Here is a 15205-nt window from a genome sequence, read left to right as displayed (position 1 = left end):
TTTGAAACTCTTGTAATTTACTGAACATAGACAAACAAAATGTACTCGGCAGAACGTTGATTTTGATTAGTTTGGAAGACTGGTTTTATCACGTGTAAAAACCTCGACAGATTTGTGGCAGTGTAAACAAATGCTCAACCGAGAAGAAAGTAATTGTAGCTTACTCATGTCTGTGTCTGGATTTGTGTGGACGTGTGCGTGTGCATATGCGCACATATATGCGTGTGTGCGTGTATAAGTGCACATACATGCGTGTGTGCGTATATGCGTGTGACTGTGTGTGTCTGTGAATATCTGTATGTGTGCGCGTGTTAAGTTCAGTTCCACAGCAACTGCCACTTTTTGACCCCCCTCCCCATCCCCACCCTCTTTTTTTTTAACCCGCTCTTTTGTGTACATTGGAACAAAGACAATGACAGACACATTTTTCCATGGGAATTTCCCATAAAGACGGAGGTGAAAAGTTGGCAGGTAAATGCTCCCGGGCCGTGTTTAGCTGCACTGTTGTTGACTCCTACCTGCAATGTCTACCTGCAATGTCTACCTGTTCTCTGCCAGCTGTGTATTCCGGGAGAGCTGAACAACCGGGCTGTTACCTAAGGCTGGCGCGGTCACGTACACAACAGTTTTTTAAAGGCAAAGTCCTTCCTTGTGGGGAAGGGATGGCATTCTGAGCGGTTACGGTTCAAAGAACTATAATTATTTCAAACAATAAAAAGCCCTTCCTCAACACTTCCCTCAGATGCAGACCTCGCCCATGACAACGTAAGGGTTATCAAGTGTCTTTTGAGATCATACCCCCTATTAATTTTAAGTTAAAAGTTGATTTAAAAAAAATCCAAAAAAAATCACTATATATCGAAGATCTACACGGGCATTTACGTGGGACAGGACTATCTCTCCACTTGGATACATACCAAAACTCAACATCCTGATTGCTTGCAATGCAGAGTGGGATTTTTTTTTATACACATTATTTTTAGTTTGATCTCTCCCTCTCTTTTCCGTTCTTCCTCGAACTTCCTTATTCTACCTCTCCCCCCTCCCCCCCCCCCCCCCCCCCACTCTCAAATCATTAAATCAGTCCTGCGCAACACACACACACTCCCAAATCCTGCACAACACCCCCCCCCCACCCCACCCCACCCCTACCAATGTTCTGCACGGCCCCGCCCAGTCAATGAAAACGTTGGCTAAGCTCAGGCCAACATCAAAAGTGACTTAATTTGTTCCTGCCTGCTAAAATGTCAGCGAGTGACGTAAAAAGACGCCTTCACAAAATGGACACGTGACCGTGACGTCACGGCGTCGTCAGGAAGTAATCAGCCGACGCTCATGCGCAGCACATGGCTTTACATGCTTCCTCCATAGAGCGCATAATGGCGGGAATTAGCCCCGGTGGTAGGCCGTCTGCTTGGCAGGCGGTAGTATAGGGTGGGAGGGTACACGGCAAATTGTTGGCAAAATTGGCTGAAGAGGCCACCATGGAACGGATTATGGCCGGGCTTGAAAACATAACTGCCTCTAATCCACACCCCTTCCAGCCTCCAGTGGGGGGTGAGTCAGGGTTCACACCTCGCCACGGAGGGGGGTGAGTAGACTCTGCTGGTCTTTGTACCAGAAGGTCGTATCTTCCTAACCTTTTTGGTGTTTTAGGGCCACCCTCCACCCCCACCCCTAAATACATACACACACACACACACACACACACACACACACACACACACACACACACACACACACACACACACACACACACACACACACACACACACACACACACTATTTGGCAACATGAAGGTGTGAACTTAAACTGTGTTTTTTTTCTTTCTATTTTTCTTTCAAATTCTATTTCTTTAAACTGGTTCAGTTTGACTGGCTTGCGTTCGAAGTGGGTTTTTTTAATGTGTGAATGAAAGGTGTAGTTATGCCTTGATTGTCAGTTACGGAGGATACTGACCCCAACCCCCCCCCCCCCCCCCTGCCTACCTTTCCAAGTAACCCCCCAAACCACCCAACCCTTCCTATGCCTCCAGACTACCCTCCTATCCCCAATACAACCCTCTCCGCCTTTGTCACCTTTTTCTTCTTGCCGTTAATTTCTTTGCTTTGCTGTGAGCTGGTTGCATAACCGGGGGTAAAATATCCGAAAGAGGAATGTGTAGTTATGTGATGAAAGCTGGGTTTGGCGCAAGGAAAATAGAATTGAAGCTGAAACACACAGACATACAGACACATACACAGACACACACAGACACACACACAGACACACAGACAGACACACACACACCCACACACACCACACACACACTTACGAGCACGCACGTACGCACGCACACACACACGTACGCACGCACGTACACCCGCACGCACGCACACACACATACACACTCAATCAATAATCATGTTTAGTATGTGCAAGGGGTGTATGAGCTCTGTATATTTAATCGTTTTGGGCAAAGATTTTACAGAACGACTGTTTCGACGACACACACATCCATAAAAGGCCACAACCAACCAACCAAACAATCAAAACACAACAACCAACCAACCAACCAATTAAAACACAACAACCAACCAACCAACCAATTAAAACACAACAACCAACCAACCAACCAATTAAAACACAACAACCAACCAACCAACCAATCAAAACACAACAACGAAAGCAAGAAATAACAGATAGACGCATACCCGACAACTTAAAAAACAAGCAGAAAAAACTTGCACAAAATCGAAGTGGAAGCAAAAACAAACGCATTTTGCTTCCGTGAATCAATAGTTCGTGGATAGGCTCTTTCGGTGCTGGTCGTAATTGTTTTAATTACTGGAATGCGGTTAATTCATGTATGTTCAGTCACAGTTATGGATTCCCCGTTGCAATTCAATTATAGGTCAAGGTTAGGAACACTCAAATTGATGCCAGATTAAGTTTTCTTCCAGTGTACGTTGGTGCTGCTTCGGTTACCAACGTTACCAACCGGGTTGGGGGAGGAGGCGGGGGGGGGGGGGGGGGAGGAAGGGGGCGGGGAGCCTATATTACATGTGTGCTCGAGTACGCCTTAAAATTATGGTGGAGTGTCTTTTCTTTTCGCCTTACTTTCATTCGTTCGTAAGGGGTGTGTGTGAATTATAACTCACGGATGTGTGTATTGATGTTTGCCCACAAAACTAGGGAAAAGTTACCAAATATTTTTATGCTATATCGAATCATTCATTTTTGGTCTTGTTCTTCAAAGCTTCCTGTACGGCTTAATAATGTTTAGTTATCCCAACCCGTTGATTCCACGAGTGACGAATTTAATTAATCAGAATGGGTAGCGGGAACGCTATGCATGCAATGATTGAATCGTCACTCCTCTCTCACAAAATGGTCTAGCTTAATTGTCTGTCCCTTGTAGACTTAAAGAGTTGTAATCAGTGTCAGATGTGCCTCTCAAACGTTAATTCCTCCAGCCTGCTGCAAGTCAGTTTAGTGGTAAAGAGACAACGTTTAAGTGCCGCTGTAGGCAAATCATTCCGATAGCTTAGATTTGTTCCCATGTTAATTTAGCGGCATGTACGTCAATTTTCCTGTAGCCAGCAACAAAGTGTTCGCTCAAGGCAATGCTATACTTAACCGTTGAGCACCTTCCCTGACTTTTGGCAGCAGGAACGGTCAAATGTGAAAGCAAGTATCGTCGTGATTTTAAAGAGATTACACCAGAGGGTTTTGTAAACTGGTATTCACTAAATATAGCGGAAAGAATAGCTTCCAGACTTTTAGAACATGTTCAGTATCCGTCCAGAAGTTATGAGCGGGACTTTCTGGACATTTCTTGAAAACTGTCATAAGTTTGTTGACTTACATCTAAAAAGGCCATGGTTTCACAGGCAGATAGACACATGATTGGTGAACATGATTTCAAATGTTCATTAGAATTTCACCACCGGCCTTCATTTCCTAGCCACGTAAACACGAATAAAGAAAGATGTCGACGAGTGCCGCGTTAAACCTTCCTTGATGGAGCCTGCAGTTCACTTTGCGAACAAAAATTACCAAAAATTCAATGCCGAACAGGGCCGGACTACCGGGGGGGTTATGGGGGTTGCGCAACCCCCCCCCCCCCCCCCTAGCCTAAACATGTACCTCACTTATTTAAAACATTTTTTATTATTGTATATTTTATGCCGTTTCATGCAAGAAGCGACCATTTTTCTATCTCAGAATATGACCTACCCATCAGCTTCAGGGGGCTTCGCCTCCTGACCCCCACAGGAGGAACATCTCGCCAGGGGGAACATCTCCCTGGACCACCACTGACAACCCCCCCCCCCCCTCCTCTTAGCCTAGTCCGGCCCTGCCGAAGCTTCGTGCAGCGAGCTTCGTGAAGTACACTTCGCACAATTAAATATCAGGCTTTACAGCGACGACGCAAGTGATCCTGGTGTAATCAGCATGGGGTATCCTCGCTGTTGAAGGGTTAATCTTATCTGCTCCACGATTTCATTGTCACTCCTTTCTCGGGGTCATCTGCAAGAAATGGACAGTGTATGACGCACCCCTGTCATTGCTGACCAGCCAAAGTCCCTCCGCCACACCCCCGAGATTGACTGCCTAATGCATATGTATGAAATGGTCAGCCATCTATTCAGTTTTAGTTCATTCGGGAGTGCGGGCAATTAGTTGGTGGCAATGAGTCTGTTTGAGTCATCAGTGAAGTGACCGTTCTGTGCTGTTTAAAGTTACACTGTCCCCAAACAGAAGCAGACATGTGTTCTCTCAAGGTGAGCCAGTATTTTTGCCAAGTGAACATTACGGGAAATATGAAGAGATACAACCAATTACAGGATACGGGAAAAAAACTGAAAGATAAAGAAAAAGAGGAAAATATTGCTCTGTCCGTGGTTCTGTCATCAAGAGATTCTTCGTGCAACTTTCGGTAAAAATATCAACCGGTCCCCCATTTTATGTCATAAATCTACTTTCTAGAAAAGTCATGAACAATATGGCGTCTCCCAATAAATGTGAAGCCAGCAAAAATACCAACAACTGTTACACATCACGTATATATCTCACATTTAGCCATTTTGTTAAAGGAAAATCTGAAGAGAACAAAGCAGGCCACTCCCCACCAACACCCCCCCCCACACACACACACTCACACACACACACCCACACACTAAATAGGTCTACCTTACCTTTTCTCCGTAAGCCAGTTTTTTTTTAAGAGATATCTGGAGATAAAAATGTTCTCCCCCCCCCCCTTGCCACACGACTGATATCTCACGTTTTTGTTCTCTTTGAGCCAGTTTGTTAAACAGACAGATTGAGAGAAAACTAGCCCCCCCCCCCCCCCCCTCCACTTCCAACACAACAACTATCTTACCTTTTCTACGTTGGCCAGTTTATTGAAGAGACCGCTAGTTTCAAGAATAACCCCACTGCAGAAAAACAAACAAAAACACAAATCAAAACAACCTTACCCCTTTCTTCGTCAGCCAGTTTGTGAAAGGGAAAATCTTGAACGAAAAATATCGCCACTGCAACCGTACCTTTTTGCCGTTAGCTATTTTTGTGTTTTGTTTTGTTTTTGGTAGAAAGATCTTAAAAAGCTTGGCATTTGCTGGATTGACAGAGGTCATGCGGGAGTGAGGTAAAAACAAGCGGCAGGTCGTACCTTGATCTCAACAGTCCGTCGTCGGCTCATCGGGTAACGCCATGTTGAAAAGACGGCGCCGGGTGAAGTAGTGTTGACGGCAACAAATATCTCCACAAGATCCTCTTTCGCCAATATCGCTATCGACATCAGCCAAGAATTTACTGTGTTTTTCCTTGCCCCTGTTTTTTCGGAGAATTTGCTATCCGGCTAAAACTTTACTCGGCTCCTGCTCGTTTTTGACACATTGTCTTGACGTTTTTGTGTGTAAGAGGCGGAGTGGGGTGGGTTTGGGGTTAAGAGGGGGGGGGGGGGGGCGGGGGATAGGAATCGAGCTGTGTGTTTGTCTGTTCTTGTTCTTTTCGTTCTTCTTCTTGTTCTTCTACGTCCTTTTATTTGCCCTTCTTCTCCCCTGCCTCCTCCCCCCCCCCCCCTCCTCCTCCTCCTCCTCCTCATTCGTTCTTTTGTCGATTTTTTGTTCAAGGGGCAATTCTCTGTCTTGAGAGTCGATTGTTGTTGCTTTAGCCCTCCTACCTTCCGGGTTTCTCTCTCTCTCTCTCTTACTTTTTTTCTCTTTTTTTTCTCTGTTTTTTTAAAACTTTTTTTAAGTACAGCAAGGCAGCACGCTGTGCTGTTGTTGGCTGCGAGGAGTGTCTAGACGCAATTAGCCCCTAAAAGCTTCATAGACGTCTTTATCGGGCGTCTGATTTTTGTCAAATGACGTAGTTGTTGACCCGAACGTAGACCTGTGCGCGTATCGGCTGGGGCTCAGAATGGAAACAATCCTGTCTGACTGCTTGGCTGTTCCTAAGCGTTTTGTTTTGGTTTGTGTTTTGGGTTGAGTGTTGGTTTGAAAGTGATCGAAGGGTAGGCGGTACAGTTATTTTAGGTTTGTCCTTTTGTGAAATCAATATCAGTTGTTACGAGGTTTTTTGAACTCTTCTTGCGTGTCTTCCTCTTGTTTTTCGTGTGTGTCTTCCTCTTCTTCTTCTTCTCCTGTACGATATACTAATATTACTAAATTTGCATTAATATGGGGACAATAATTGATAGAACAAAACTGACTGTTTCCGATACATATTTGATTGTCCTTTCCAATGACACAAAACGTGTTCAGTTTTAGCTGTTATGGTTTTAACGCGGGAACCTTGATTTTGTCAATTTGATTGTCGGGGGTGTCTGTGTTGTCTGTTACACTGTATAAATACTGCTTCATGTAACATCTATCTGTTTGTTGAATGTGGTAGGGGAAGGGATGGTCTGTCCAGTCATATAACTAGTTTCACAAGAAACGGCTTCATCACAAAAATGCACTCAAATGCACCTAGTTTTTATGACGGGTAGTGTAAAATCGTTTCAACCAGCCATTACAGGGCACGCCCCGTCAAAGGGTTCTGCATGTATCTCTTTGTCTGTCTTGTATTTTGATCAAGTTTTGTGTTGTCCAGTGTTCCAGATCACAATTCCATGCAAGGGGAAAGAGGAGGGCGTGGCTTCCTTGGTCCTTGGCTTGACCATCTATAACCGTTTCAACCAGCCACTGCCGGGCACACCAATCAACTTTAAACTCAGAAAGCGGTGTGTGGTTTTTGGTAAGTATCACCGAGTAGCATTTTCCTTTCGTTTTTTGATAACGGAAAAATAGATTTTCTGTTGGGCCAAATCAAAATATATGTTGGTTTAGGGTAACCCGACCGACCCTATTTTTTTTCCCTAAAACTGTTTTTTCATTTCTAAAAAAAACTAAAACTTTTGGCACATTTTGCTAACCATACCGAGACTAAGGGAAGTAACCTCCTTTAAAATCGACTAAATTTAAGAAAATAAAAAAGAAAATAAATTAAAAAAAGCCGACCTACCGACCCTTTCTTTTCTGTTCACGTTACCCTAAACCAACATATATTTTTATTTGGCCTTGTCATCGTCATTTTTTCATTATCGAGAAGAAATAGTCAGCAAGACTATCTAGCAATCTAGCAACTTTTTTTATCATCATTTAGTCAGTATTCGAATTTTCATCAAGACACTTTGTTCTATGACTTTTTCTGTTGCAATCGTCATTTCTAATTACCAGGAAGGAATAGGCATACTTGTTTTCTTCGTTTTTTAATCACTTGGAATGGACAAACAGTAGGACATTTTCATCACCTTTTCTATTGCCATCATAATTTTTTTCTTCATCTATAGTTTCCTGGAATTGATGGACAGTGGGGAAACAGGCTATTGCCTTTTCTGTAGCCATTATCATTCTTTCTTCATTTATTAATACCTGGAATTGGTAGACAGTAGACTATCTATCTATCACTGTTAATGTTATCCTCAATTTTTATTCGTATTTCAGCAAGACACATTATTCTATCACGTTTTCTGTTGCTATCGTCATGTCTGATTACCAGGAAGGGATAGGCATAATTTTGTTTCTTCGTGTTTAAATCACTTGGAATAGATAAACAGTAGGCCATTTTCATCCCCCTTTCTGTTGCTATCATCATTTGTTTCTTCATCTATAGTTTCCTGGAATTGATAGTCAGCAGGAAAAAAGGCTATTACCTTTTCTGTTGCCATTATCATTTTATCGTCATCTATTAGTACCTGGAATTGATAGAAATTGGAAAAAGGATATCCCCTTTTCTGTTGCCATCAACATGTTTTTAAGGATTTGATAGACTGTGGGGAAAAAGGCGATCACCTTTTCTGCTGCCATCATAATTATTTGTTCTTCATCTATAAATACCTTGAATTGGCATGGTAGACAGTAGAAAAAAGGCTATCACCTTTTTTGTTACATTTAGTCAAGTTTTGACTAAATGTTTTAACATAGAGGGGGAATCGAGACGAGGGTCGTGGTGTATGTGTGTGTGTGTGTGTGTGCGTGTCTGTGTCTGTGCGTGTGTGTGTGTAGAGCGATTCAGACCAAACTACTGGGCCGATCTTTATGAAATTTTACATGAGAGTTCCTGGGAATGATATCCCCGGAGGTTTTTTTCTTTTTTTCGATAAATACCTTTGATGACGTCATCCGGCTTTTTGTAAAAGTTGAGGCGGCACTGTCACACCCTCATTTTTCAATCAAATTGATTGAAATTTTGGCCAAGCAATCTTCGATGAAGGCCGGACTTCGGTATTGCATTTCAGCTTGGCTTAAAAATTAATTTATGACTTTGGTCATTAAAAATCTGAAAATTGTAAAAAAAATATTATTTTTATAAAACGATCCAAATTTACGTTCATCTTATTCTTCATCATTTTCTGATTCCAAAAACATATAAATATGTTATATTTGGATTAAAAACAAGCTCTGAAAATTAAACATATAAAAATTATGATCAAAATTAAATTTTCGAAATCAATTTAAAAACACTTTAATCTTATTCCTTGTCGGTTCCTGATTCCAAAAACATATAGATATGATATGTTTGGATTAAAAACACGCTCAGAAAGTTAAAACGAAGAGAGGTACAGAAAAGCGTGCCATCCTTCTCAGCGCAACTACTACCCCGCTCTTCTTGTCAATTTCACTGCCTTTGCCACGAGCGGTGGACTTACGATGCTACGAGTATACGGTTTTGCTGAAAAATTGCATTGCGTTCAGTTTCATTCTGTGAGTTCGACAGCTTGACTAAATGTTGTATTTTCGCCTTACGCGACTTGTTACCATCATCCCTTTTTCTGTATTTATAGTTACCTGGAATTGATAGACAAACAGCTATCACTTTTTCAGTTGCCATCATCATTTTTTCTTCATCTACAGTTACCTGGAATTGGTAGACAGTAGAAAAAAAGGCTATCACTTTTTCAGTTGCCATCTTAATTTTTTTTTCATCTACACCTGGAATTGGTAGACGGTAGAAAAAAGGCTATCACCTTTTCTGTTGCCATCATCATTTCTTCTTCTTCTTTTTCTTCCTTGAATGGATGGGCGGTGGGAGACCTTTCTCCTTTTCTTTTTCTGTTGCCATCATCATTTTTAGATGCCCGGATCGATGGGCAGTAAAACATCTTTTCAGATCACCCTCAGTTTTCTGCCTCTTTTACTTATCATCTTGAATGGATAGGCAATAAGAGACCTTGTTCTGTCACCTTTTCTGTTGCCAACCTTATTGACATCACTCCTAATGACGTCAAAGCGACGACGTCACTGTGTCTGGGCGAGTGTGAGAACGGGGGCACGTGCAGTGACTTCGGCCAGTGCCAGTGTCGGCAAGGTTTCCACGGCAAGCACTGTGAGATAGGTACACACGACATCTGCACGGGTGCACATGCCCTCTGCACGCTCTGGCCCTACAAGTGGGGCACTCCGTGCATGCACTACGCTGCTTGTGTGTCACCAATCTTCCCCCACCACCCCCATTAACCCCTCTTCCCCAACGCTTGTCATTAACTAAAGCACACGCTGAGACCAAAAGAAAACATTCTGCAGCAACAAAACCGAGTCAGTTTAGGCTCTGCGACGAAGAAAACGCAGTAAGTGCGCTTTAACTTGTGTTGCAGTAGGTGTTTATTTTCACTGGTCAAGTTGCTTTTATTGGCGTGAGCACGCTAGCATGCTCCTTGCATGTTGTCTTCAACGCTGGACGTGTGTTGTTGGTACAGAGAAGGTGGCTCTGCCATCCAACGGGGGCGGGGTTGTAGGTACAGAGAAGGTGGGTCTGCCATCCAACGGGGGCGGGGTTGTAGGTACAGAGAAGGTGGCTCTGACATCCAACGGGGGCGGGGTTGTAGGTACAGAGAAGGTGGCTCTGCCATCCAACAGGGGCGGGGATGTAGGTTCAGAGAAGGTGCCTCTGACATCCAACGGGGGCGGGGTTGTAGGTACAGGGAAGGTGGGTCTGACATCCAACGGGGGCGGGGTTGTATGTACAGAGAAGGTTGGTCTGCCATCCAACGGGGGCGGGGTTGTAGGTACAGAGAAGGTGGCTTTGCCATCCAACGTGGGCGGGGTTGTAGGTACAGAGAAGGTGGGTCTGCCATCCAACGGGGGCGGGGTTGTAGGTACAGAGAAGGTGGGTCTGCCATCCAACGGGGGCGGGGTTGTAGGTACAGAGAAGGTGGGTCTGCCATCCAACGTGGGCGGGGTTGTAGGTACAGAGAAGGTGGCTTTGCCATCCAACGGGGGCGGGATTGTAGGTACAGAGAAGGTGGGTCTGCCATCCAACGGGGGCGGGGTTGTAGGTACAGAGAAGGTGGCTCTGACATCCAACGGGGGCGGGGTTGTAGGTACAGAGAAGGTGGCTCTGCCATCCAACGGGGGCGGGGTTGTAGGTTCAGAGAAGGTGGCTCTGACATCCAACGGGGGCGGGGTTGTAGGTACAGAGAAGGTGGGTCTGACATCCAACGGGGGCGGGGTTGTAGGTACAGAGAAGGTGGGTCTGCCATCCAACGGGGGCGGGGTTGTAGGTACAGAGAAGGTGGCTTTGCCATCCAACGGGGGCGGGGTTGTAGGTACAGAGAAGGTGGGTCTGCCATCCAACGGGGGCGGGGTTGTAGGTACAGAGAAGGTGGGTCTGCCATCCAACGGGGGCGGGGTTGTAGGTACAGAGAAGGTGGCTTTGCCATCCAACGGGGGCGGGGTTGTAGGTACAGAGAAGGTGGGTCTGCCATCCAACGGGGGCGGGGTTGTAGGTACAGAGAAGGTGGGTCTGCCATCCAACGGGGGCGGGGTTGTAGGTACAGAGAAGGTGGCTTTGCCATCCAACGGGGGCGGGGTTGTAGGTACAGAGAAGGTGGGTCTGCCATCCAACGGGGGCGGGGTTGTAGGTACAGAGAAGGTGGGTCTGCCATCCAACGGGGGCGGGGTTGTAGGTACAGAGGAGGTGGGTCTGCCATCCAACGGGGGCGGGGTTGTAGGTACAGAGAAGGTGGCTCTGACATCCAACGGGGGCGGGGTTGTAGGTACAGAGAAGATGTCCCAGACATCTTTAAAGTGACGTAGGTTGTAGGTACAACGCAAGTAGCTCAGACATAAAAAAATGACGTGTTTGTAGGTACAGAGAAGTTAGCTCAGACAGCCAAAAGGGGACGTTGGTTGTAGGTACAGAGAAGATGTGGACGTGGGTTTCAGGTACAGAGAAGGTTGCTCTGATAGCCAAAAGGCCTGGGAATTGCAGTTACGGAGAAGGTTGCTCAGACATCCAAAAGGGACGTTGGTTGTATGTACATGGGAGATTGGGGTTGCGGAAGTGGGTCATTTCGACAATTCTGACGTCACGACGTTACCGGAAAAGGTCAAATCTGCGTACAAACGCCCAAACTAGTCATGTTGTATGTCATTTTGTAAGGAGTTGTGAGATATTTCATATTGCTCAACAAATGTGCAATGATGATAGATATGTTCACAGTATCTTCTAACACAAGTCCTGAATACAATGCAATGATCATAAATCTGAGCCATAAACTATTGACGGCCAGCTTGGCACAAGCACTTCAACTAATTCTAAGAACACCTCATCACCAGGATCTTTGCTATTACAAAATGAAATTTGTGATAGAGCATCTTACACAGTACTAGCATCTACATATAAACTATGCATAATGCAACACTGAATAGAGACCACTTACAATTGCGACGGACCAGCTCAAATTCAAAGGGAACCATGATCATGTTTGTTTAGACATTCTAGGAGAAATTAAGAGACCGCTAACTGGCAGCCTGACGACTGATAAAGTTTGAAAAATGTTGATACGGATCAGTGGTAAAAATGACACTGGGACTTGGTGGTTTCAAAATCAACGCCCAAAATAGTCACGTTGTATGTCATTTTGTAGGGTTTTGTGAGATAGTTCATATTGCTCAACACATTTGCAATGATGGTAGATATGTTCACAGTATCTTCTAACACAAGTACTCGAGGTATCAGTCACTTGTACATCAGCTAATGCTGCCTGGTTTGGTGGCGGGTTGTCATAAAGTGTCAGTCTCACAGACATGAACTACTACATTTTCTACCTCGCTCACTTTCCCCTTTTCTCCCTTTTTTCATGATAACAATACACATGTACTCACCAGAAAACAGCAATATGAACACATACACACGTGGAAATGTCACTGTAGCAGGGCTCTTCACGAACGCTCCTCCCAGAGGGTCCCGGTGTTACACGAAATTTTTACTCCACGAAAAATTTACTCCAGAGTTAATATTTCGTACGAAATTCTTACTCCGAGTACACTTTTAGTACCAGAAAAGAACTCCCCAAGGCACGAAAAAATTACTCCCTCCACGAAATTTTTACTCCCCATTTTTTTTTACTTCCAGTAAAAATCTCGTACGCAAAAATGGGATGCTGGCGAAGGGATAATGCCAATAAGTGATCTCGCGCACACGAATGTCGCGCTACCCTCCTTCCACCCCTTCCACCACCAAGACTAACAGGGGACAAGGGAGTAAAAAAAATTCGTACACCTGGCATGGGAAGTTAAATTGCTCGTGTTGGGGTGAAGTAATTTATTCGTTATTTATTCGTCAGGGGAGTAACATTTTTGTACGAAATGTTTACTCGGAACTCACCTGTCTTGGGGAGTAATTTTCTCGTGCAATGGGGGAGTGCTTTTTTCGTAAAGGGAGTAACTTTTTCGTTCGAAATGTTTACTCCGGAGAAAAAATCTCGTGGGAGTAATTTTCTCGTGTTACACCGGGACCCCCACTTTCAATTTCTAGAGGGTCCATGGACCCCCACTGCAAAATGTAGAGGGTTCCGAGGGTCCAAAAGCCGATAAGTCCCGGTGCACTTATAAAATATTGTGATCACGCATAGTGTGCTGTGTACAATAGCTGACGATTGTAGTCTGAAAAAGTATATACGGTACGCACAATAAAGGAAATTTAGTGCGTCCCAGGACCCGCTCTTTTAAAGTTAGTGCGTCCCGGGACCCCCTCCATACATTTCTAGTACCTGTTTTCGGCTTCTAGTGTGTATAGGACGCAGGGACGCGCACTTTGGGGAGCCCTGTTGTAGCCACAGAAGCACGGGGCTACATTCCCTTTTACATATTGTGTTTGTATACTTAATCCCTTCATGATGCACTTGATTTTGTTACTTTTGCATTGTTTCCTAACTACAAACAATGGATTTTTGCACTATAGCCCTGATGCGCGAGGAGGTAGCCACAGAAGCACCGGGCTACATGGGGTTACTGCATGCTGATCATCCCTACACAAAACGTAATTGCTACTTAATCTTTGCTCCAGGTAAAACTAAATGTATCGATTGAACACTGGATTTCCCTTCTTTGAACCATGTGACGTCAGAGGCCGACAAAACTTCATATTTAGGCGGCCAGCAGAGACTACAAAATAGTGCATGTGTGTGTGCGTTCAATCATAAAAACCAGAAGTCTATCATGCTAGAAGTCCTCTACTACCATTACCAGCAGTCGACACGCGGTGATACATTTGCCATTTGACTTTTTCTTGGGGATATCCTGTTCTAAAAATAGAATACGGGATTCTAGGAAAGCTGTTCAAGGGCAGCCACGCACTATATTCAATTTTTAATACACGACTCAAAACCTTTGGGATAAATCAAAAAGAATAGAATACAAGAAAATAAAGTTCAGAAAAGAAGAAAAAAAGTTCAAAATTTGAGAAAAAAATGTTTTACAAAAGTGTTGCCAATTAGGGGACTCCAACTCGAGAACGCCGGCTCTGGAGGCAAACGTCTTACCACCCTGCCAACAAGGCACGCGAAATAAAGGCGTAAAAACTAAAACTTGAACTGTCAACATAACTTCCACGTGCATGGTCCGGGTTCTCGAATCGAGCATTTGTTGACTCGTCGGTTTCCCCGTTCGCATTTGTGTTTTGTACGTTTTCTTGATCTCATCATTACATGTAGTCGCGGTGTTGCCTATAGGGCATTACATTTTCACCAAAGCCGATGTTACTAACAGAAAATAGAATGGATAATTCTGGGGAAATGGTCCCGCTGGAAGTACTCAATTTGTATACAACTTTTTGGTTATTTCGATTCATTACATCATCCAAAATGTTTAGAATGAAGAGAAGGAAAAAAACCAAGAATTACGAGTTGAGAAAAAACCACATTTGCCGTCGAAGAGGATCAAACCCGAGACCACGGACGTTAGGGAAAGTGATCAGGCGCTTTACCAACTGAGCTATTCTGTCGCACTGTAAGCGAGGGAGATTTTAACTTCAAATACTACACTTGAGTTCTCGAGCGTGGGCGATCAGTATTGACTCGACTCGAGTTTCCGAGTCTCGCCGTTCGTATTTGTGTACTGTTCTCATTATCTCACTGTTCGAGGCAAGTTAAGTTAATAACTGACCTTATGCTCCCGTTCACTTCGTATAAGTTTGGAATTTGATTGAAAAATGAGGGTGTGACAGTGTCGCCTCAACTTTTACAAAAAGCCGGATATGACGTCATCAAAGACATTTATCGAAAAAATGAAAAAACGTCTGGGGATATTATACCCAGGAACTCTCATGTAAAATTTCATAAAGATCGGTCCAGTAGTTTACTCTGAATCGCTCTACACACACACACAGACACACACACAGACAGACACACATACACCACGACCCTCGTCTCGATTCCCCCTCTATGTT

General features: G+C 44.2%; 1 protein-coding gene across 1 annotated transcript in view; it reads left to right on the top strand.

The window, feature by feature from the left end:
* The window catches only part of LOC138965576 (wnt inhibitory factor 1-like), a 127852-nt gene that overhangs the window by 93245 nt on the left and 19402 nt on the right, over positions 1-15205 (top strand). Inside the window, exons 4-5 of the mRNA XM_070337761.1 lie at positions 7088-7231; positions 9767-9871. Coding sequence (XP_070193862.1) covers positions 7088-7231; positions 9767-9871 — 249 coding nt within the window. The remainder of the gene's footprint in view (positions 1-7087; positions 7232-9766; positions 9872-15205) is intronic.

This window comes from Littorina saxatilis, linkage group LG4 (assembly GCF_037325665.1).
Source record: "Littorina saxatilis isolate snail1 linkage group LG4, US_GU_Lsax_2.0, whole genome shotgun sequence".
Taxonomy (NCBI): domain Eukaryota; kingdom Metazoa; phylum Mollusca; class Gastropoda; order Littorinimorpha; family Littorinidae; genus Littorina; species Littorina saxatilis.
Note: the sequence above shows the minus strand (reverse complement) of the source record. Positions and strands in the feature narration are given on the sequence as shown.